The 25030-nt window shown below is 40.4% G+C and overlaps 1 protein-coding gene across 13 annotated transcripts in view; it reads left to right on the top strand.

Moving 5' to 3' along the window:
- axo (axotactin) overlaps window positions 1-25030 on the top strand; it is a 508380-nt gene that overhangs the window by 419350 nt on the left and 64000 nt on the right. For all 13 annotated transcript variants that reach the window (XM_073983728.1, XM_073983738.1, XM_073983733.1 and 10 more), the window contains 4 exons: window positions 3160-3774; window positions 21869-22050; window positions 22335-22622; window positions 22843-23194. In XM_073983728.1, coding sequence (XP_073839829.1) covers window positions 3160-3774; window positions 21869-22050; window positions 22335-22622; window positions 22843-23194 — 1437 coding nt within the window. The remainder of the gene's footprint in view (window positions 1-3159; window positions 3775-21868; window positions 22051-22334; window positions 22623-22842; window positions 23195-25030) is intronic.

Raw genomic sequence — 25030 nt, 5'->3', positions numbered from 1 at the left:
GTTTGGAAAAATGCTCTTTCCATATCCTTAGCACACTATCTGTATCAGTTACCAGATTACATTGCTGGTTTTTACAGGAGGATGTGCCTGTACCAAAGCCATCAGTTTGATGCTTGACTCTTTGGTAGAATTTTCGGACTTCATTCTCGCTCCTGTACATCTCGATTTTTTCACACTCCCGCTTTTCCATCTCTCTCTTTTTCCTGCGGAAAGACGTTTCTCCTCTCTCCTTTTCTCCCTGTAACTCTCTCGTGCGCTACGCGTTGCTGCGGATTGTAAAGTAGCCCTATATGCCGCATTTTTCTCTTCGGTGGCAGCACGACACTCCTGATCATACCATGGATTCCTTGGTGGAGGTCTCTGGTATCCAAGTATGGATTTTGCGGCTGTTTGCATGGAGTGGGCAATGCTTTGCCATTGCGCTGATATGTTATTGGGATGAGGAGTGTTTTGATTAAGCAATTGGGCTAGTTGAGTGGAATATGCTGTGGCTATATGTTGTGATTGCAGCTTACCGATGCCCAACTTCCGCGTTGTGTCTGTTCGTGCTTTATTTGCAACGTTTAGACGGGCACGCACCTTTGCTGCAACAAGGTGGTGGTCGGAATCAATGTTTGCGCCTCGAAACGATCGTACATCCAACACGCTCGATGAATGTCTTCCGTGTATCACAACATGATCAATTTGATTACTTGTTCTTTGATCTGGAGACATCGAGGTGCCCTTATGAATATCGAGATGCTTAAATCTGGTACTATCATGTTTTTTGCAGCTGCAAAGTCTTTTAGCCTCATATCATTGTCAGATGTTTCACTGTGGAGACTGAAATTCCCGACTGTTGGGCCAAAGATATTCTCCTTTCCAATTTTGGCATTAAATTCGCCTAGAATAATTTTAATGTCATGGACAGGGCAACGGTCATATGTTTCTTCTAGGCGCTCGTAAAATATATCTTTGGTCTGTTCGTCCTTTTCTTCAGTGGGAGCATGAGCGCAAATAAAGCTGATGTTGAAGACTGTTGCTTTTATTCGAATTGCAGCAAGTCTTTCATTCACTGGGGTGAAGCTGGATACTAGATGTTTTAGTCTCCGACTAACTACGAATCCGCAACCAAACTCATGCTTTACGTCATGGCAGCTATAATACAGTGCGTCAACTTTAGGTGTTGTTGTGACGCCTTTCCCAATCCATCGTATTTCCTGTATGGCAGTAATATTGGACTTTTATTTTTCAAGTACGTCTGCCAATGCGAAGACTGAACCTTCTCTATAAAGAGTGCGAACATTCCACGTGCAGATTCGCAGATCATGGTCCTTAAAACGTTTACGGGGTTCGTCAACTTTAGAGGGGTTTGTTTTTTTTTCTTTCGTTTTTTCATAGTAGGCTGCTTTTTCTAGCCGAGGGTTACTAATCCGACGCCCAAACCCAAGATTTTAACGTTCTTATGGGTGAACGCGCGACACATGTTAGCTCACTAGCTTTAACGGGTGTTAAAGGCAGTTCCCCAGGTGACACCACGGAGAGATCAGTGTCCACTTGAGATGAAAGAGGGACCAAGATAAATCCTGGGCTTTGCCATGTTAAAGCCGGTCAGGACCGTTCCTTGGCATCTTCCATCCCCTACGTCACCCATATGTTATGGTAACAGATTTCTTTTATTCAGAGACTCCAAGTGAAATTTGATTTGGGACATTTCTTCTTTTTGCCATATCCCCAAAAAGTGAAGGAGTTTGTTAGAGGGTTACTAACCCGACGCCCAAACCCAAGTTTTTAACGTTCTTATGGGTGAACACGCGGCACATGTTAGCTCACTACCTTTAACGGGTGTCTAAAGCAGTTCCCCAGGTGACACCACGGGGAGGTCTGTGTCCACATGAGATGAAAGAGGGACCAAGATAAATCCTGCGTTATGCCATGTTAAAACCGGTCAGGACCGTTCCTTGGAATCTTCCATCCCCTACGTCACCCATATGTTATGGTTACAGATTTCTTTAATTCAGAGACTCTAAGTGAAATTTGATTTGGAACATTTCTTCTTTTATCATATCCCCAAAAAGTGAAGGATTTTGTTAGATTTTGATCCAGTATGGAATTATGTAAATTGAACAGTCCAAAATTAAAACAAAAAATTTTATTCTAAGATATGTATATAAATTTGTTATCTAATTTACTTAAGAAAATATTATACCTAGATATATGGTTTATTCTAAAACTCATAGTGAAATTTTGTGTAGAATTTTTCATCCTTTGAAACTTTTCACCTATAACCAAGTTTTATATTACTTCCATGTATCAACTCGAAAAAAGAAGGAAAATTTTTCATAAAAAAAATTGGGAAATATTTTCATGTATTTTCAGCCAAATTGATACTGATATTTTCATGATATACAATGTAAATAGACAATTCATTTCTTTGATGACCCACAGTGAAATTTGACGAAGAATATGTTTGCCTTTGACGTCATCTCTCTAAAATTATGTTTGGTGGGGCAATTTTGAATAAACTCAGATGAAGTCCGACTTTAACCCTAAAAATGTTTTTTTTTTTTTCATTTTTAGAGATTCCTGGCGATTAGATAAAATGTACAGATTTGGTGTATTTTGAGACATATAGTACAATTTTATGGCGAACAATTTTGTAGAATATTTGGATTTAATATGATCACATTTTAAAGGAGTTTTTGAAAGATGTTCGAAAAAAGGACCAACAAGACCACTTTTGTGGACCGCATGAGGGGTTTTAACAAGAATATTCCCCACATTCTCCTCTGTAAAGTTGCCAAAGACACTATATACCTAAAATGCAAGGATTCCAAGATATATTAACTCGAATATTTCGAAAAAAACTAGAAATGGGCGGAACTTTCCCCGCCTACTTTGGTTACTTTTCAATGTAAACGCTTAAAACGCCGATACATGTGTCTCATATTTTTAGCTCTACTTTCATAAACTAAACAATTTTTCCCATCATTTTGAAAAAAATTGAATTTTGTAGCACAGTGTAATTAATGTTAAATAATCTCATTTATTCCAATTTTTTAATGAAACTAAACCAATATTTACCTCCTCCTTCAAATGATAACGTTTTTTTTTTTTCAAAAATCATTTTCACAACCAATTTAATTTCCAACTTCCCCTTCTCTCTTTCCCTTTTTCCAGCAACCGATGGCGTCCTACCCAATTGCCAAATAAAATGCGATGCCGAGCCATGTAAAAATGGTGGAATTTGCCGTGAAAATTTCGCCACACAAGAATCGAAATGCGATTGTGAACATACCAGCTTTTTGGGTGAATTCTGTATGGAGGAGAAGGGTGCCGATTTTAGCGGTGAATCAACGCTTCAAAGGAAATTCGAATTAAATGGCGGCAAAGTAGACTATGTCCGTCTACAATTGGCATTTTCTTCGTTAGATTTGAGGCGTGCCAATCGTGTTATGTTGCTGTTACAAACAGCGGCTGACCGCAGCTATTACCTTATGATAGCCATAACAGCTGATGGCCACTTGCTGTTCGAGGAAGACCGCGAGGGACCGGCGGTGGGGGCACGCATCGATCGCAATTTCCTCAACAATGCCCGCCATTCGATATACTATCAGCGTAATATGACCGAAGCAACACTTTATATTGACCGCGAACCAGTGCCGTTGGCACCCATTAGTGCAAGAGCTTTAACACAATCCGCTGATATGGGTGCTAATCGTGTGCAAATCGGTGGCATTAATACCACAGATACACGCTTTGCTGTGTTTAAGAGTTACAGTGGATGTTTGTCAAGTAAGTAATGGTAGTTGTGTGTATAGAAAATACACTTATTGTGTATGTGTATATGTGTAAGTGGCGTGTGTGTGCTTCCATGTGGGGGGTTAGGGAATGTCCTACATGCGCGCGTACTTTTCAGAGATAACAAAATACGTATGTATGTAAATATGTATGAACACTGTTTGTGTTAGTTTAGGCCATTGTTAGCCTATTTAAGAGGGTTTAGTCACTTGATGCACTGTTAGGACAGTCACATGCACACACTCACACACACAAACAATGCAAACATTGCGATATGAGTTATTCCACAGTTATATGGGATAACAACTTTTGGATTTTTTAGATAATGTAAATCATATTGAAAAAAATGTTAATCGGACTTGGATATATTCATTACCTGTAACATTATTGTATGGAAGGAAAAATGGGCCTTTCGCGTTTCGGATTCTTGGGATTGAACCGAACAAAAAAGTCCACTAGACCATAGGTCTACGGTGAAAATCCAGCCTCCCGATTTTGACTTTAGGTTCTTTATCCACGTTGTTTGGACATTTTGGCATATAACGGCGAAACCATTGAGATTTTCGATCCAACACAAGGACATAAATTGTAGCCCAGACAGTAGTTAAGAACTATTTAATACATCGCAAAAGCATTGAAACGCACCTTCTTTAATTTGCACATCGTGAAATTTCTGCCAGAATTAGATCAGGTTCCAATATGGGCTCAATCGGTGCACTCCTTCGGGTACCTCCCACACAAAATTTAGTTTAGTTTAGGACCTGCGCTCAAATCGCTTTGATTTTTATTGCAACAAGTTTTATTCACTGCCCCACCCCCCATTACGAAGGTACAAATTCCACCTAGGGCACGTCCTTACTTCCTGAGAAAATTGACTGAAAGTGTGCAAAAAACCGATAACACCGTGCGTAGTGGTAGGACTGCAAGATAACTCTCGAACGGATTTGCCGATTCGGTCCAAAATTTGGTCTTCGTAAAACCTAGTTTAAGTTCGAAGATAAGCCATATCGGTTTTCTCCTTCAGGTACTTTCCCCACAAAAATTCAAAAATGTTCAGAAAAATTGTGCGAACGATAACTATAGAAGGCAATGACAGATTTGGCCCATACTTTGCACATCCTAATATATCTACCAAATGTATATTAGGTTTGAATATGGACTACTCCTTCGGGTACCTCAAACACACAATTTCGGATAAGTTCACTTTAAGACCTGCTCTCGAATCACTTTGATTTCTGTTGAAGCAACTTGCAATCGCTGCCTCAATTACGACGGTACAAGTTTTTTTCAGGGGGCAAGACGATACATCTTGAGAAAACATCCCGAAAGGTGTAAAAATCCCTATGGTCCAAAATTTGGGCTTCGTCATTCGTCATAGCAACCAATTTGGTCCAAATTTGTATCTTCTAATATTATGTCCAAATTTAGTTTAAATTCTAAACTGGCCGATATCGATTTTCCCCTTATGGTACCTCCCCCACAAAATTTCAACATTTGTGTCTACGTGCAGTTAAGGGGTCGTTCGAAGATCCTTTGGAAATGTTGTTGTTCGTTGTGGTCCTGTTTACATTCATCGTGGACAAGTCGATGTTCTTGGACAAGTCCATGCTTCCTGGCACACTGGTCCAAAAGTTATAAGATGACCCACTGAAATGACTAGTGGGCGCGATATCTATCAAAAGGATATGACCCTGAAAAAAGATCAACTTCCATAATGAACTATTTTGGTCCGTTCCTTTAAGTACCTCCTCCGCAACAATTTTGAAATTTAATCGCAATCCACATTCTGTTTCGAATGTCCAAAAAGGGCCAAACAATTCTGAAAATACCCTACCTACATTCGACCTGTCCGTAGATAAAACTTTCAATTCACATAGGCTGAGGGTATATCTCTGTCGGCAAAACCGACTGATACTTTTTTACTTGCTCTTCTTAAAGTGCACTTATCCGAAATTTTGTGTGGGAAGTACCCGAAGGCGTGGACAAATGTAGTCCATATTCGAACCTGATCTATATCTGGTAGAAATATAAGGATGTGTAATGTATAGACCAAATCGGTCACTCCATAAGGTTTATCGTGCTCACAATTTTACAGAACATTTTTGAACTTTTGTGGGGGAGGTACCTGATATAATGGACCGATATGGCCTATCTTCGAACTACAACTAAGTTTGGGCAAAATATTACGAAGCCAAATTTTGGACCGAATCGGCAAATCCGTTCGAGAGTTATTTTGCGCTTCAACCACTACACACGGTGTCATAGGGGTATTTCCTCAGGAAGTATGGACTTGCCCCTGATGAAACTTGGTCCTAAACTGAACTTTTCTGAAATTTTGTGCGCTAGGTACCCGAATAAGTGGACCGAATGAGTTTATATTGGAATCTCATCTAAGTCTGGTAGAAATTTCACGATGTGCAAGGTTGGACTAAATCGGTTACTCCCTTCAAGAGTAATCGTACTCACCAATTTTCCGAACATTTAAAAACTTTTGTTGGGGGTAGTACCGGAAGGAGTGGACCGATATAACTCACCTTCGAACTTAAACAAAATTTGGGCCAAATATTACGAAGCCAAATGTTGGACCGAATCGGCAGATCCGCTCGAGAGTTATTTTGCGCTTCAACCACTACACACGGTGTCATAGGGGATTTTTGCAACCTTCAGGCTATTTTCTCAGGAAGTATGGACTTGCCCCTGATGAAACTTGTACCGTCGTGTGGGGGCAATAAATACAAGCTGGTCGTAAACTGAACTTTTCTGAAATTTTGTGCGCTAGGAACCCGAATAAGTGGACCGACTGAGTTTATATTGGAACCTCATCTAAGTCTGGTAGAAATTTCACGATGTGGAGCGGTATACTAAATTGCTTACTCCTTTCAAGTGTTATAGAGCGCACCAATTTTCCAAACTAAGTTTGGACAAAATATTACGAAAGCCAAATTTTGGACCGAATCGGTTGATCCATTCGCGAGTTATCGTGTGCTTCAGCCAGCCAGCCAGATTGACTGACGCACATGACGAATCAACTTCAAATTGTCTGAAACGGATTTCGTCCAAACATACTTGGGGTCTAAAACCATTATTTCGATGAGGCACATTTTGCCCGTATGAAAGTGTATATGCTAGCATAAATGCTGAGGGTATAATAACTGGCCTTCGGTCCGGAGTTAAGACTTTCAACCTTGAACAAACTTAAAGGCGTCTACGCGTTCAAAATTCTTCCTACCTTAGTAAATGTTTTATTAAGGAGAATATAATGGAGAAAATTTAATTGTTTTGCATACCCATCTGAATTTATTCCTATCAGTAACAAATTTGTAGCTAAAAACATCCGAAAACGAAATTAATGCTCAAAATTGGTTATATGGTATTCAAATTTGCTGTCATTTTTATTGTATATTGTACTCTCAGCCGATAGACTAACGATAAAAATGTACCTCGCCGAATAATGGTCTTAGACAATCATATGTTTTGACGAAATCCGCTTCAAACAATTTTGAGTCGATTTAGACCAGTTCGTCCGTCCGTCTGGCTAGAGCGCATTATAACTCTCGAACAGATCAACATAATTGGTCCAAATTTTGAATCTCGCAATATTTTGTCCAAACTTTAAATCATATCGGTCGACTCCTTTGTGCACCTCCCCCACAATACTTCAAAATGTTTCCCTCAATTCATGCGCACAATAACTCTCGAAAGTCCAAATGGAAACATAGATTAGGTTCGAATATGGATTATATCGATTCACTCCTTCAGGTGCTTCCAACACAAAATTTCAATTAACTGATTTGATTGGAACTCTGAATACCCTAAAATTACTTCCGGACGTACATATACATCAAGTACCGGGTCTATTTGGGACAACATCTTCGGATACGTCCCTCAAAAAAGTTCAACATAATTGTAGTTTAAGGGTTGTTCGAGGAGCCGTTGCATATTGTGACCAATGACACTCCTTGCGGTCTTGTTTACAGCGATATTCTATTTATCGTGGGTAAGTCCATGGTTTTGTCAGGAATGCTCCAATAGCTCTAAATCTTATGGTGATCAACTAAAATGACGGTTTGACACCATAACTATTAAAAGAAATGACTTCCAAAATTAGGTCCACTTCCAAATTGGACTATATCGGTCGCTTCTTTCAGGTATCTTCTGTATCTTCTGTAAATTTTGGTTATTTTTCCCGTATTCGAACTCACACAGGGTATATCTCCGTCGGCAAACTCGACGTTGTTTTAAAGAAAACAGAAGTGATTGGTTTTTGGGCATAGTCCTTGTAAAATTTTTAATGGCACCGAGTAAATAAATATCTACTCGTACAATTAAGATAGAAATAAGCGGGAACACAACAACCATTGAGGTATCAGATGGAGTTTTTCGACTTAACCTATTTTTTCAGGATTCAGCTAAAATGTTGCCGAGCTTTTTTAGAAATATTCTTCGACCATACTTTTGCGTAGTTTCAAACAGTACTGCGAGTTTGATTCCGAGTCTATGAGTAGTTTGTATCGCCCAACTGTCAGTGCATAGTCCTACGTCCTACCTACGAAAATATCATAAAGGTCAATCTTGTACAGAATTTTCATTGCTACAACATTTTCTTAAGTCCCATTTTCATAGGACTTGCGGTTTTCAAGCAAAATAGTGAAAACCAAAAAACCCCTAAAAGTGTGAACTTTGACCGCGATTTATTTAAAAAGCCCTCCGGCGATTTTTTTAGTTTTTTGATTTTTCTCATCTATGAACATTACTTACATACTTAGTTGGCCCGTTACAGAACATTTATTCTAAAGGCCGAACTAAGAAAAGATCTCCAATTCTCTCTGTTTACTGCTTCGCTTTCTGGAACACTGCGCCTTTTCATCTCTTCATCCACTTGTTCGCTCTATTTAAGCTTAGGCCTGCCAATTCTGCGTGCACCGCCATGTGGCACGTATTTAAACGCCTTTTTAGCGGGTTCATCATCGCTCATTCTTATGATATGGCCTAGCCAACGCAATCGTTGCATCTCGATACGTTTATCTATACTGATGTCTTTGTATAGCAGATACAGCTCGTCGTTCATACGACCTCGATATTCACCGTCAACGCAGATTGGTCCATAGATCTTTCGAAGAATTTTTCTCTCAAACACACCAAGCACTGCCTTGTCTGCTTGCGCAAGTACCCAGGCTTCGGAACCATACATCAGCACGGGTAGTATCAGTGTTTTGTAAAGCGTTGCTTTTGTTTGATGAGATGTGGCTTTGTTTTTAAACTGCTTACTTAAACCAAAGTAGCATCTGTTGGCCAATACAATTCTTCTTTTTATTTCACAACTGATGTCGTTTGTTGTGTTTACGGAGGTGCCGAGGTAGACGAAGTCTTTTACTACCTCAATATTATAGGAACCAACTTCCACAGTCGGTCCGAGCTCAATGGACGCATTGCGCGTCGACACCATCAACTTGGTCTTCTCACCGTTTACCGCCAGACCCACTTTAGCAGATTCTCCTTCGACCTTCATAAAGGTATCAGCTACTTCTTTTACTGATCGGCCTATGATGTCTATATCATCAGCATAAGCAAGTAACATGTGACTATTGGTGTAGATTGTGCCACTTCTTTTGACGTTTGCCGCTCGTATAACCTTGTCCAGCAGGTTGTTAAAGAGATCACACGAAAGGCTGTCTCCTTGTCTGAAACCTCTTTTGGCACCAAACTCTTCGGAGAGGTTCTTTCCTATTTTAACTGAGGACCTCGTGTCAGTTAAAGTCATTTTGCAAAGCCGGGTGAGCTTTGCGGGGATACCAAATTCAGACATGGCTTGGAATACCTTTGAACGCAGCGGGCTGTCGAAGGCTGCTTTATAATCGACAAAAAGGTGGTAGGTGTCGATCTGCATCTCTTAAGTCTTCTCCAGGATTTGCCGCAGGGTAAATATCTGGTCAATGGTGGACTTGCCAGGTCTAAAGCCGCATTGGTATGGTCCAATTACCTCGTTGACCATAGGCTTTATTCGTTCGCACAATATCCCTGACACGATCTTGTAGGCAATAGGGAGTAGACCCTATAGTTAGAGCATACAGTCTTATCTCCCTTCTTGTGGACGGGGCACAGGATACTCAGATTCCAATCGTCGGGTACTCGTTCTTCCTGCCAGATGGTGCTAACTAGTTGATGAATACACCTTATCAGCGTGTCGCCTCCGGTTTTGAACAGCTCGGCTGGTAAGCCATCGGCTCCTGCTGCCTTATTAATCTTCAGCCGATTTATTGCTGTCTTTACCTCATCTTGGCTGGGCGGTATACATTCAATACCATCTTCTGGGATTGGGACTGTGGTATCTTCGTCGCCTTCGCTGCTATTGGATATCAACAGTTTTGAAAAATGTTCTTTCCATATCCTGAGTACACTTTCTGTATCAGTTACCAAATTACCTTGCTGGTCTCTACAGGAGGATGTGCTTGTACAAGAAGCCATAGAATTTTCGGACTTCATTCTGGCTCCTGTACATCTCGATTTTTTCAGCTTCCCGCTTTTCCATCTCTCTCTCTTTTTCCTGCGGAAAAGACGTTTCTCCTCTCTCCTTTTCTCCCTGTATCTCTCTCGTGCGCTACGCGTTGCTACGAATTGTAAAGTAACCCTATATGCCGCATTTTTCTCTTCGGTGGCAGCACGACACTCCTGATCATACCATGGATTCCTTGGTGGAGGCCTCTGGTATCCAAGTATGGATTTTGCGGCTGTTTGCATGGAGTGGGCAATGCTTTGCCATTGCGCTGATATGTTATCGGGATGAGGAGTGCTTTGATTAAGCAATTGGGCTAGTTGAGTGGAATATGCTGTGGCTATCTGTTGTGATTGCAGCTTACCGATTGTGATTGCAACTTTCGTGTTGTGTCTGTTCGTACTTTGTTTGCTACGTTTAATCGGGTGCGTACCTTTGCTGCAACAAGGTAGTGGTCCGAATCAACGTTTGCGCCTCGGAACGATCGTACATCTAACACGCTCGATGAATGTCTTCCATCAGATGTCAGATGTTTCACTGTGGAGGCTGAATTTCCCGACTGTTGGGCCAAAGATATTCTCCTTTCCAATTTTGGCATTAAAATCGCCTAGAATGATTTTAATGTCATGGGCAGGGCAACTGTCATATGTTTCTTCTAAGCGCTCGTAAAATATATCTTTGGTCTGTTCGTCCTTTTCTTCAGTGGGAGCATGAGCGCAAATAAAGCTGATGTTGAAGAATTTAGCTTTTATTCGAATTGCAGCGAGTCTTTCATTCACTGGAGTGAAGCTGGATACCAGATGTTTTAGTCTCCGACTAACTACAAATCCGCAACCAAACTCATGCTTTACGTCATGGCAGCTATAATACACTTTAGGTGTTGTTGTGACGCCTTTCCCAATCCATCGTATTTCCTGTATGGCAGTAATATCGGCCTTGTACTTTTCAAGTACGTCTGCCAATGCGAAGACTGCACCTTCTCTATGAAGAGTGCGAACATTCCAGGTGCAGATTCGCAGATCATGGTCCTTAAAACGTTTGCGGGGTTCGTCAACTTTAGAGGGGGTTAATTTTCTTTTCTTTCGTTTTTTCATAGTATGCTGCTTTTTCTAGGGGAGGGTTACTAACCCGACGCCCAAACCCAAGTTTTAACTTATGGGTGAACGCGCGGCACATGTTAGCTCACTACCTTTAACGGGTGTTAAAGGCAGTTCCCCAGATGACACCACGGGGAGGTCAGTGTCCACTTGAGATGAAAGAGGGACCAAGATAAATCCTGGGCTTTGCCATGTTAAACCCTTGGTATCTTCCATCCCCTACGTCACCCTCTACCTTAGTACATTTTTTATTAAAAACGAATTCAACGCCTAATGGACTTTATGACCTGCATTGTGACGGTCATGATGCCCAAAACTAAATTGAGCCTTATCGCCGCGATCTGGGTGGTCATTACGAACAAGATTCATTTAAAACTTCATGGCCGTTGGGCTTTTTATCAGGGCGACGATACATCCAACACCTCGATAAAAACTTTTTGTTGCAGTCTTCATTAGGATTCACTTTATTTTGCGTAGATTGACTACAATATTCCCAAAACGTATTCGAACAAAACACATGTTGCTCTCATGGCGACAGAAAAACATTTGAAAATTTACTACACCTAAGTAAAGGCCGTTACCGTACATTACTTCTTGCCGAACATCAATAAATTTGCCAAGACCAGGCATTTATTCTTTAAGCTGCGACAAGTTTCTGAAACTAGTAGCAGTGCCAAAAAAACACGAGAGGCGAAAATATATGCGTCACTGGGTCTATAAACAAGCCAACAAGACAAATTGCCACCACCCAAAAAAAGGTAAAATTGAAAACATAAAATTGCACAATTTTATTCAGCGAAAAATAGCTTTAAATTATGATTAACAAGTAACAAAAAACAAAAAAGCAAAATTCCTGAAACAAACGCTTTACGAAAGTGTTTTATGGACTCTGCCCAATCACTCGAACAATTTTATTCCATTTTCTGAGAGTGAAATAAGAAAAAAATACCAAACAAAATGAATATTCTGCTACTCAATGGTGACATAATTTAAGCTTGAAAAAATATATATTCATTCATTTATTTTCGATTAAACCTTGTTCGGCATTAAGGCTTGCAACGGCATCACTCTTTTGTTGAGTATTCGTGGGTGGATTTAAATTTTTGATGTTGCACAACAACAGCCACATAATGCAGAGTATGCTGCTGCTACCACTGTTACCACCAATCTACCTCTGGGGGGCAGCACCACAAATGCGTGGCTGTCATGCATGTGCATGTTAAGAGTTTTGGGGCTTTTTTCGCTCGGTCATAAAATTTTTTAGTGAACTTTATTGTGTTATCCTTTTTACTGTCATAAAACTTACGCCAACAATCTCAAAAAAAGAGACGCATAACACACAAAAAAAAGGTATATATGTATGCATATTTTTATATACATATATCAACAACAATAGGAGTTTATCGTGTTACCATGCCCCCTACCCACACACGCCCTCAACTGAACCACAACACAACGAAACAAAAAATGTGTGCAAAATATTCGTTTACTTTCACAGAGCAACAATGAACATGACTTTAATGCCACATGAGTACCCCAAAAGATGACTGCTTTCCAAATAATCCACCAAGAACATAACATTTCAGTTTAAATTTTAGTTTAACATACATATATGTACCTACATACATGCATACATTCACACACATACCCATAAGTACCTACAATGTGGTGTGCATGAGTGTGTGCCCTGCAAGGCACAGTACCAAACATCAAATGCGAGTTGGAGAAAAAAAAATCAGCTTAAAGAAGTTTTGACTTAAAAGTATTTAATTGAATTGCCAACTTGTCTGCGGCATAACATTGTAAAAATGTTTTTCTTCTTCTTCATCTTCTTCCATGGAAACATCATTTGGAATGTAATTTTGTATTTTTTAAATTAATTTTTAACCTTAATATGAATTTTATTCATGAAGGTTTGGATGGCGTAGGAGTCATTCGTTAGATGTCACGTATACCCAGCCTTTAGGCTAACGAAGGTATATACACTTCGATACGACCAACAATGTGCCTAATCGAAATAACGGTATATTTGGACGAAATGGATTTCAGACAATTTGAAGTTGATTTAGCCATGACGGTCCGTCTGTCTGTCTGGCTGGCTGGAGCGCACGATAACTCTCGAACGGATTAACCGTTTCGGTCCATAGATAAAGTTCATATACGGGCTATATCGGTTCATTTCTTCTGGTTCTTCCCACATAAAATTTCGGAAAAGTGCAGTTTAATACCTCGTCTCGAATCCCTTTGATTTTTATTATTGTAACTTGTATTCGTTGCCCCCATTACGACGCTACAAGTTTTTTTAGGGGCAAGTCTATACTTCTGAGAAAATGGCCTGAAAGCTGTTAAAACCCGCCATGGCTGGTTGGTGTAACCCCTACAGATAAAGTATCGGCGGAAAGAAAAGAAAAGAAAAGAAAAGAAAAGAAAAGAAAAAAGAAAGAAAGAAGAACATTTAAAATTAGTAGATTGGCATCTAAGCATCCACATCCAGCCCTAGAAAGCGAGCCGCCAAGACTGGATGGGTCCACAGTGACTCTGGTGTCAGGTCTGTCGGGTCTGCAGGACATGCGAAGAGGTGCCGAGTCAGGACGGAGAGATAACTGTTGAGGTACCTAGAGATTCCAGATCGAAGTTGGGATAGTATCGATCTGGTCTCCCTAGGTAGTGTCATCTTCATGAATGGGTGGGGGTCGCCCACCTAACACTACACTGCATGTGTAGAATGATATTTGGTCCTCGACTACTTTTGTGTGGGCCTGTCTCAGTGCTGTATGGATGTCCTCGTTTGTTGGGCCTGAGGGGATTTGGGGAAGGTTAGGGAGTTCTTTGCGGAAGTCAAGTCTGATTGGTTCATCTTTTTCATTGGAAGGTCTGGAGATGCTTTTGTGGTTTGGGTGATCCCGTTTAGTGCATTTAATCGCATGTTGCCTTGTGAGGAGGGTACAGTGAGCTTGCACCGGGATAAGCTTTGCTTCATGGTGTAAGTGATTTTCAGGGGCCTTGGAGTGGCATCCAGTTGCGATGCGCAATGCGGTATTTTGGACCCTTTGGAGATTTCCCCATTGTGTGTCACTTAGTCCAGGTGACCATATAGCGGCAGCGTAGTCCATGAGGGTGCGACCTATGGCCTTGCAGGTGGTCAAGATGGTCTCTTTATCTTTGCCACAGGTACTACCTGCAAGCACTTTGAGAATTTTGTTTCTTTTGCCCACATTCCCTGCTACTACCTCAGCGTGTTTACAGAAGTAAAGTAAATTATCAAATGTTACACCCAGGATTTTGGGGTTTTGGTCTGTCCGCTGATGTGTGTATTTAGTTGCGCGATAACGTCTTTAGTCCACGATGTAAGAATGGTGGCTGAGGACTTAGGGGCAGATAGTTGCAGATTTCTGCCTTCAAAGAAATCTTTAAGGAAAGGGAGGTAACCATTTAGGTCTGACTCTAAGTGTGGGATTTTCCAGCCTGTAGACATGACTGTGCAGTCGTCAGCGTAGGAAATTAAATGCACATTCTCGGGTGGATTGTGGGCCTTCGACACATAGAGGTTTAAAAGCAGTGGGGATAAGACTCCCCCTTGGGGTACCCCCTGCTTGTTCTTTCCTGTGTTGTTAATGGAGCAAGTGGTAACCCTCAAAACCGATTCGATCCAACATTTGACAAACGTAATATTTTGCCCAAAGTTAAATCAAGTTCTGAAATTGACTTTTTCGGTCCACTCCTTTAGGTACCTCCTCCACAACAGTTCAAAACTTTTCGCTAAAATGGTGCGCAGGATAACTCTCGAAGGCAGTAACCGAAAGACATGGATCGTGTTAGAAAATGGGCTACATATCTCAACTCCTTCAGTTTAGGACATCCTCAGGAATCAGTTTGACTTTTCTTGTAACAGGTTGCACTCAAGGCCCCTATTACAATGGTACAAGTTTTTTGAGTGGCAAGTCTATAATTCTTGAGAAAATAACCCGATAGCTGTAAAAAACCACTACGGCTAGCTCGTATAGTGGCTGGTGCTCACGACAACTCTCGAACGGAATACTGCGTTAGTCTACACTTTGCATATCGTAATATGAAATTCGAAGATGGTGCTCATAGGCCCCCTCCTTTCGGTACCTCACCCACATAAGTTCTAAAAAATTCGCTAAAATGATAACCGCAATATATCATAAACGGAGCAACCGATTTGGTCCAAACTTTTTATCTCGAAATATTTTGTCTATACATAGTTTGGCCCTATCGGTCTATTCCTTAGGGTTTAAGTGCGGCTAAGGGTCTGTGCGAGAATCCCTTGGAAATTTTTACCGAAGGTACTTCTAATAGCCCCGTTTACAGTGATATTTTGTTTTACGTGGGCAAATGGTCCTATAGAGAGGAATGACTCCCAAAATAAGACACACTTCCAAAATGGATTATGTCGATACATTCCTTTAGGTACCTCCCACGCAAAAGTTTTGAGATTTTATCTTAATCCATATCTTTATCGGCAAGTTCATAAGCCAAAAATTCTAAAGACATCTAAATACAGACGTTTTTTGGAAAAAAGGTGTTTCAATTCACAAAGGCTGAGGGTATACCTCTGTCGGCAAAGCCGACTGATACTTGTTTACTTATAAGTCTATTCAAGGGTGCAAGTCTTAAATCCCGAACAAAGGCCATGGAGGTTCTCCACGAGTAGACAACATTACATCTGTCACAGTGTTTCCTATTTATTGAGGGCTTCGTGACCATCATAATGCCCCACATGAAATTGACCCTATGGCCACTGAAAGTTGGGCTTGCCCACAAAAAACCTTACATCATTGTAATTGAGATACCCGAAAATGTTGTCCGCTATAACCCATCATCAAACCCGATTTAAGTTTGAGAGAAATATTACCAATTTCAGTTACTTATTTCAATTGCTATTGTACCCACTAGCCATATTAGGGGTAGTTTACACTATATGTAAATGTCATATGACATGAAATTTTCCATCATTATATAGTCGCTAATATGTGCAATATTGGGGATTTTCCTTACGTCATTTACTTTGTGCGTCCACACCAGCAAAAATGTAATAAAATTACGTCTCCACATTGCCTGCGTGGGTAGATATGGAATGTTTTTATTTCGTGTCATATGACATTTACATATAGTGTAAACTGCCCCTTAGTTAGCCGCCGTAGAATTTTTCTACATGTCCGTATGTTCGTTTTCCAACATAATCTGACTTTGGCTCTATATTTAGGTCTTGGCTGCCGCATCTTGGCTGCCGCAATGGGTTGCAACCACATAGCTTCTGGAGTTAACAGGCGAGCAAGTACTGAAACAAGAGCGTGGCATTTTGTTGCCGCACTGGAAGACTATTTGTCTCCTCGTGTAGATGGTCCTCTTATGACATGAGGAGGCACTCTTTTGCCGTTCTCAAGACGGTGTTCTGAAAGGTTTGAATATCATCGAACATTTTTATTCTCGGACCACTCTGCCGCCGCATAGCTTACCACAATACAGCCTATTGCGTTATATGTGGTCAACAAGGTTTCTTTATGTGCACCCCCAAGTAATGTCGGCTATTGACTTGGAGATCATATCCTACATCTCAGCTTGTTGCAGATGGTTGTGAAAAGTGCAGACAACGTGAAAATACTTTCGAATGCGACCCCTACAATCTTTGGGATAGTTAGTTGTGGGAATTCTGTTACCATTGAACAGGACATTTAGTTCTGAGCTCATCTCCGCAATCAATGTAGTGAACAGTGTGGCAGTAGGCTTAATGACGGATATTTGCCTATTCGTAGCGCGGATAAGATCCTTTCAATAGAAGTTTTGACTTTTACGCAAATATCGTATAATCATCCGCAAATGTACTGATTTCAATGCTGTCTGGAGGTGGTGGAAGAAATTCCCTGTCTCACACTATGCGGTTTGAACTGTTTGTTGCTAAATTCCGATAATTAAACATTTCAAACTTGAACGGAGGGTAGTCTGCATGATGTCCTCAAACAGCGAGGAGTGCTTGACAGTGTTAAAGACTTTTGGTGTCGCTCCTCAACAAATATGTGTGGAGATGGTGTGCAGCGATGTTGTTGTACTGTGCTGCTTACAGAACTTATGTTGATGATGGGCAACTGAATAGCTACCTCTGACATTGGAGACATTGGAGTCTAAAGAGTATTTGCTAATGATTGTTAAAGCAAAATAGATCTGTACGATCAAACCTAACTTGGCTTCCTTACCTGGCTGCCGTAATGGGACCATCATAGCCATTTTTCACACTTCGGCCACGATGTCGGTGACCAGCGACAGGTTCAGTAGTGAGATTCTCTAACTCATTTTTTGAGTTAATGACAAAAATCGGCAAAATAAAAACGCAAATTTATGAACGTAAAGTTGAAATAAAAGTTGACAACACTGTTGCTATAGGTAGAACTTAACGACTACTTTTTATTCGTCGCAAATTTACCGAAAAATATTGTTCATTACCGAATTTATAAGCATTTTAATTTTACCGATTTTTGTCGGTAACTCGAAGAATGTGTTAGAGAATCGCACTACAGAGCTTTGGTGAGATACTCAACTCCCGGCTCATCCAGCTATTCCCGCATTATCATGGAGATTCCGTCGTTAGCCACTGGCCCTTTGGGTGGTTAGCGTTCTTAATGGCATTTGCAACATCATTTATTGCACATTATTATGGATTCTCCTCGGTAGGAGGAGATCTAATTGTCGATTAAAATAATTTGCTCACCTCTTCGATGGGTTGCCAAGGGAAGACATTTGTCATTGTCTATGTTATGTTTGACGAAATGTGTCAGTCTCCGCTATTTTGGTAGGTACGTCCTTATTGACCTTGCAAAATGTACAGTTATACCCGATACCCCTCTGGTCATTACCTAGGAACAGAATGTCACCACTCAAGACTTAATTAAAGGTCTCCTAAAACCAGTCGGTTTTGACCTTGCAAAAGCTGGCTAATGTTGGGACTACAATCTGAAGTGAAGCTATTTATCAGTGGGGCGCTTTACCTCCACTTTTACTCGAAATTTCTATACCTGATTGCCAGGTCAGGCCCCAGCAAGATAGGTATGTATAGAACAAATTGGTGCAACAGGAAAGCTAGCACTTCAGCTCAATTTTTCTGGTGCGATCTTTCCTCAGTACGTTGTAACGATCACAACGCTGTAGGCTTCATTTTTTATTGAGATTGATATACTGCACTGCCCCTACCATGATATTCTTCCGATTCATAAAGTCCACTATTGCTCAATCTTAGCCCGGAGTCCGTTGAAAAAGGATGCAGGGATTGGAACAGCAACGACCGATGCGACCGAAGTGTTGCGTGGTTCTCGAATTCTGAAGACCACAACTCAGTGGAGGCTGTGCTCACGCAACATGGCTCACATAGTTTTTGTCGTAGTCCCTCACGAGGACGAGTCAGAAGCAACCCCTGAGATATACCCATTTACGGCATCTATTGGATCTCACTGCAGCTTAAGTGTGGTGGATGAGGATGTCACATCCATCCAAGCATATCCATATTGGTCCTCTGTTATCCTCCGACCCGGAATGGACCATGAGAATACGTAGTAGGCATCCCGAAAAGTCTGCTTCCAACACAGAAAGCCGATACAAACACAAACGCATGTACACGGAGGTTGCAGTTGTTAGCCGGAACACGGATTTTGTATAATTCCAGGTCAATTCGATGACGATGAACCCGCCGCTATAGTACTGTCTATTCATAGCTTGAGGTAGTCGTGTCACTTTTAACCTCATTGCCCTTACCTCTCGTTCTGTTTGTTCGTTGTTCGCTAGTATTTCTTTCAGGGCTGACATAGCTTCTTTAACATCACACCGAGCATTACAGAGTTGCTTTTTAAGAGTCCTGTTTATACGATATCATGGCGTCTACCATTGCCTTGACATCAGCTTCCATTTTCTTTCTGATCGCCACCGCAGCTTTACGTTACACGCGCTTATTTTCCAATTCAGATGCGAACGCATCCACATGTCTCCTCAGACCACTGTCCTAATTTTTGACCTCCACATATTTATCCTAAAGGACAAGTATCATCTCAAATTGAGTGCGCACCGTAGCTTCAAGTCTTGCTTTAGCCACTGCAGCTTTCTACCAGTGAATTTGAAAAGTATTAATCATGGACCTCCATTTCGCCCTTCTTTGTCCAACTCCTGTTGCCGTTCCAACCTCCTTCGCATTACAGGATCCTTTCGTTTTCTCACTTTTCTTAGTAAGCAATTTGAGCATTTTCTTGTTAACAATTTTATTGTCTGCTGGCAACTTCGATGCTGCAGACCGTTGACTTTCAGCGAAGTCATATGTATATTCATGCTACTATTTAGACCGGGTTGCATTAAACTCCTCAATTGTCTAGTTGATGAGACCAAGAAGACTCTCTATTTCATCCTTGATTTTTGCTGACGTCTCATTCTGACGCAGTATGGTTGAATATCCTCTCCATTAAGGACAATATCCACACTTGGGTGAACATTTGTAAGACTTAATATCCTTTCCAGCGTTCTTGGTTTCAACCACTGATCCGGCTCGACGGACCGAAGTTCCAGTTCTCTACGTAAAAAAGTGGTCATATGTTCCTTCATAGAAGTTCGTAAGATATTTATTTGGTTTGGCTTGTTAAACAATTTGGCCCTTATCGGAATCGTTGCTAATCTTTCATCTACCAGAATGAATCTGGAGAGGAGCCTGCGGTTAACTAGAGCCCCACAGCCAAACACATGTTACTCTTTTCGGAACTCACGACTTTTCCACCTCTTCAAAATCCACAAAAAGAGTGCATATATAAATGCTGAGGGTATAGAAAACATTGAACACGAGGGGTTCAATGTTTTCTATACCCTCAGCATTTATGCTTTCGAGGGTAAATCCGCCAATTTGGTGTCGATTTAGCCATGTCCGTCCGTCTGTCTGGCTGGAGCGCAGATAACTCTTGAATAGATTAACCGATTTGGTCCAAAATTTGGCTTTCCTAATATTTCGACCAAACTTAGTTTATGTTCGAAGATGGGTCTATGGGTCCACTAACTCGGGTACCCACAAAAGTTCAATTTTGTTCTCTGGCAGGGATTAACCGATTTGGTCCATACTTTGTACATCGTAATATTTCTACCTGACAGTTCGGTTCACTCCTTCGGGTACCTCTCACACAAAATTTCGGAAAAGTGCAGTTTAAAACCGCCTCTCGAATCGTTTTGATTTTGTAACAACTTGTATTCGCTGCCCCCATTACGACGGTACAAGATTTTTTAAAGGGCATTCTGACAAAATGGCCCGAAAACTGTAAAAACCCGCTAATGGATAAAGGATAAACCAATTCGATCCAAAATTTTGCAGTCGTACGTACTAACCGATTTGGTCCATATTTACAAATCCTGATATTTTTAGGCACATAAATCAAGTTATAATATGGACTATATTCGGGTACTTCCCACACAAAATTTCGGAAAAGTGCAGTTTAGGACCTCCTCTCGAATCGGTTTGATTTTTCTTACAACAGGTTGCACTCAAGGTCCCTACTACGATAATACAAGTTTTTTTGAGTTCAGAATATTACCCGATAGCTGTAAAAAACCCCTACGGCCAGCACGTAGTGGCTGGTGCGTACGACAACTCTCGAACCAAATACCGCATTGGTTCACACTTTGCATTTCATAATATTTCTTCAAATAAATAGATAACATTCGAAGGTGGTGCTTATAGGTCCACTTCTTCCGGTACCTCACCCACAAAAGTTCTAAAATATTACCTAAAATTGTACGCAGGATATCTCATAAACGGAGTAAATCGATTTAGTCCAAACTTTGTGTCTCGAAATATTGTGTCCAAACTTAGTTTATGTTCAAAAGTGGGCCCCTAACGGTCCACTGCTTGGGGTTCCACCGACACAAATGTTCAACATTTTTGTTTAAGTGCGGTTAAAAGTCTGTCTGCCCCTAACGGTCCACTGCTTGGTGTTCCACCGACACAAATGTTCCACATTTTTGTTTAAGTGCGTTTAAAAGTCTGTTCGAAGATCCTTTGGACTTTTTTTACAGCGATAATACGTTTTTTGAGGGCAAGTCCATGTTTCCTGATATAATGGTCCAAAAGTCTAAATGGTGATCTAAATAACTGGTGGGCGCGATAGCTATCGAGAGGAATGTCTTCTAAAACCCACTTCCAAAATGGACTATGGTCCATTCCATTTAGGTACCTCCCCCGCAATACCTTTGAGCTTTAACATAAATCCATATTTTTGTCGGCAAGTTCATACGCCTACAATTCTGAAAACCCTCTAAATACATAAGTTTTTTGGGAAAGAAGTGTTTCAATTCCCTCAGATTGAGGACAAATCTCTGTCGTCAAAGCCAACTAATACTTTTTTACTTATCCAATCTGTTTGTCCAAGATCCACAAAATATGTGGGAACTCATCTAACACCCATCTAAACCAAAGTACATACCCCAATTGTCAATTGTTAACTTTTTGTTAATTACTTTTCAGATATTTACATACAAGTCAATAAATATGTAATGAAACCATTGGAAGAATATATGCTGTTTACAAAGTCTGGAGCAGATAATATTACAGTCATTAATCCACAGGGTGTACGCAGTGCCCAATGTGTGGCCAAATTCGATATAACCGAACAGCCATCACAGGAGCCAATGGTCAATGTCAGTATGGTAAGTACACACAATTACACATAGCAATGTCAAGTTGTTATGATATTTAGAATAGCTTAACAGAAGTCCAACTTCCGTTATCTCTTCTTCTTGCAAAACTTGAAATTGCATAACTGCAAATTGTTGTGCGGGTCTCATGTCATGACAAATGTTATCCAAATATTTACTTATTCATATTCCTCCATTGAATGCTATACAAATATGAACAGCAGCTCAACATTTCAATTTCTTCAATTTTAATTATTTTCCCCTTTCTTTTCCTCTTCCTTTCTCTGCATCAACAGAGTGCCGATAACTGGGTGGAGGAACCACCGCAACGTATACCCTACATAGCCAAATACTTTTATGATGTCTCAACAAAAGAGGATTCCACACAAGTGGTTTTCATAACGCTCACCTCCCTGTTTGTCATTATTGTCATTTGCTGTCTCATTGAGGTCTACCGCAGTCATTTGGCCTACAAAAGACGCATCGAACGTGAAACGGATGAAGACATTATCTGGTCAAAGGAGCAAGCAACCAAGATGCACGAAAGTCCTGGTGTGGGTGGACAGCCATATGTATACAAAGCCGTAAGTATTGTTTGTAAGTGTGTGCGTGTGTGTGTGTGCTTTGTGGACAATATCATGCCCATATGTGGTGTTCTTAACCCCAAGAACATGATGGACATGTTTGTCTTAAATACTTTCCTTTTATTGGGATTCATTTTCGTTAATTGATTTTCATTGTTTTTTTTTCGTTCTTTTACTTTTGTCGTCATTTTACCTTAACGGACATTATCTATTATTACAGCTGCCGGTGGACGATAAGAAACCTGGTAATGGTGCACCACTGGTGGGTATTTTGAAAAATGGTAGTATCAAGAGAAATGGTGAACTAGCCCTACAGCCACTCGATACACGCATTGTGGAAGAAGATGAAGAAGAAGTCGAAGACAAGGCGGCACAAAAAGATGGGCAAGAAACACAAATTGAAATAAATGAAAAAGAGGATCTGAAAGAAAGTGAGGAAGGCAATAAGGCAGCTGCTGCTAGTGATGACAGTCCACAATCGACAAAAGAGCCCACCACCACCACCACCACAACCGCAACCAAAGACCTAGAAAGTATTGAGCAAACCGATAAAACAGAAGAAAAAGAAGAAGGTAATGAAACAAAACGGACTACTTAATGTTTTATGCAACCAAAGTGCACATTGTATTGACCTTATCGATAGGATTACCTCGAAGTGTTTAGTTTCTTCTCAATGTGGATGGTTTGTCTATCCAGAAAGTGGACAACTTATTGTACATGGTGGATAATTTATCCTGAATGGTACAACATTTATCCACAAAGTGTATGACTTATCCTAAATGATGGACAGTTTATCTTGACCGGTGCATAATTTATACGCAAGGTGTATAACTTATACTAAATGTTAAATAATTTATACGAAAGGCGTACAATTTATCCTGCATGGTGGATAATTTATCCTAAATGGTAGATAATTTATCCCCAAGGCGGATAATTTATCCTAAATGGTGGACAATTTAATCACAAGGCGGATAACTTATCATGAATGGCGCATAATTTATCCGGAACGTTGGATTATTTATCCACAAGGTGTATAACTAATCCTGAATGGTGGATGATTTATCCGCAAGGTGTACAACTTGCCCTACATGGTGAATAATTTATCCTGAATGGTAGATAATTTATCCACAAGGCGGATAACTTATCCTAAATGGTGTGTAATTTATCCGCACAGTGAATAACTTATCCTGAATGGTAGACAATTTATCCTATACGGTGGATAATTTATCCGCAAGGTGTATAACTTGTCCTGAATGGTGGATAATTTATCCTGAACGGTAGATCATTTATCCACAAGGCGGATAACTTATCCTAAATGGTGGGTAATTTTTCCACAAGGTGGATAACATATTCTGAATGGTGGATAATTTATCCGGAACATTGGATAACTTTTCCGCATGCTGTAATACTTATCCCAAGTGGTTGATAATTCATTCACAAGGTAGACAACATATCCTGAATTCTGATGGGCGAATACATTATCCACAAGGTGCATAATTTATCCTGAATGTTGGATAATTTATCCTGAACGTTGGATAATTTTTTTCACACGCTGAGTAGCTTATTATAAATGGTGGATAATTTATCCGCAAGGTGTATAACTTGTCCTGAATGGTGGATAATTTATCCTGAACGGTAGATCATTTATCCACAAGGCGGATAACTTATCCTAAATGGTGGGTAATTTTTCCACAAGGTGGATAAAATATTCTGAATGGTGGATAATTTATCCGGAACATTGGATAACTTTTCCGCATGCTGTAATACTTATCCCAAGTGGTTGATAATTCATCCACAAGGTAGACAACTTATCCTGAATCCTTAAGGTTGGATACATTATCCGCAAGGTGTACAATTAATCCTGAATGTTGGATAATTTATCCTGAACGGTGGATAAATTTTTCACACGCTGAGTAACTTATCATAAATAATGGATAATTTATCCGCAAGGTGTATAACTTATCCTGAATGGTGGATAATTTATCCACAAGGTAGACAACTTATCCTGAATACTGATGGGTGGATACATTATCCACAAGGTGTATAATTTATCCTGAATGTTGGATAATTTATCCTGAACGGTGGATAATTTTTTCACACGCTGAGTAAATTATCATAAATGGTGGATAATTTATCCGCAAGGTGCATAACTTATCCTGAATGGTGGATAATTTATCCTGAACGGTAGATCATTTATCCACAAGGCGGATAACTTATCCTAAATGGTGGGTAATTTTTCCACAAGGTGGATAACATATTCTGAATGGTGGATAATTTATCCGGAACATTGGATAACTTTTTCGCATGCTGTAATACTTATCCCAAGTGGTTGATAATTCATCCACAAGGTAGACAACTTATCCTGAATGCTTAAGGGTGGATACATTATCCGCAAGGTGTATAATATA

The sequence above is a fragment of the Musca autumnalis genome, unplaced genomic scaffold (genome assembly GCF_047663935.1).
Source record: "Musca autumnalis isolate F117 unplaced genomic scaffold, ASM4766393v1 scaffold_4, whole genome shotgun sequence".
NCBI lineage: Eukaryota > Metazoa > Arthropoda > Insecta > Diptera > Muscidae > Musca > Musca autumnalis.
The sequence above is the reverse complement of the archived record's forward strand: the minus strand, read 5'-3'. Positions and strand labels throughout refer to the sequence as shown.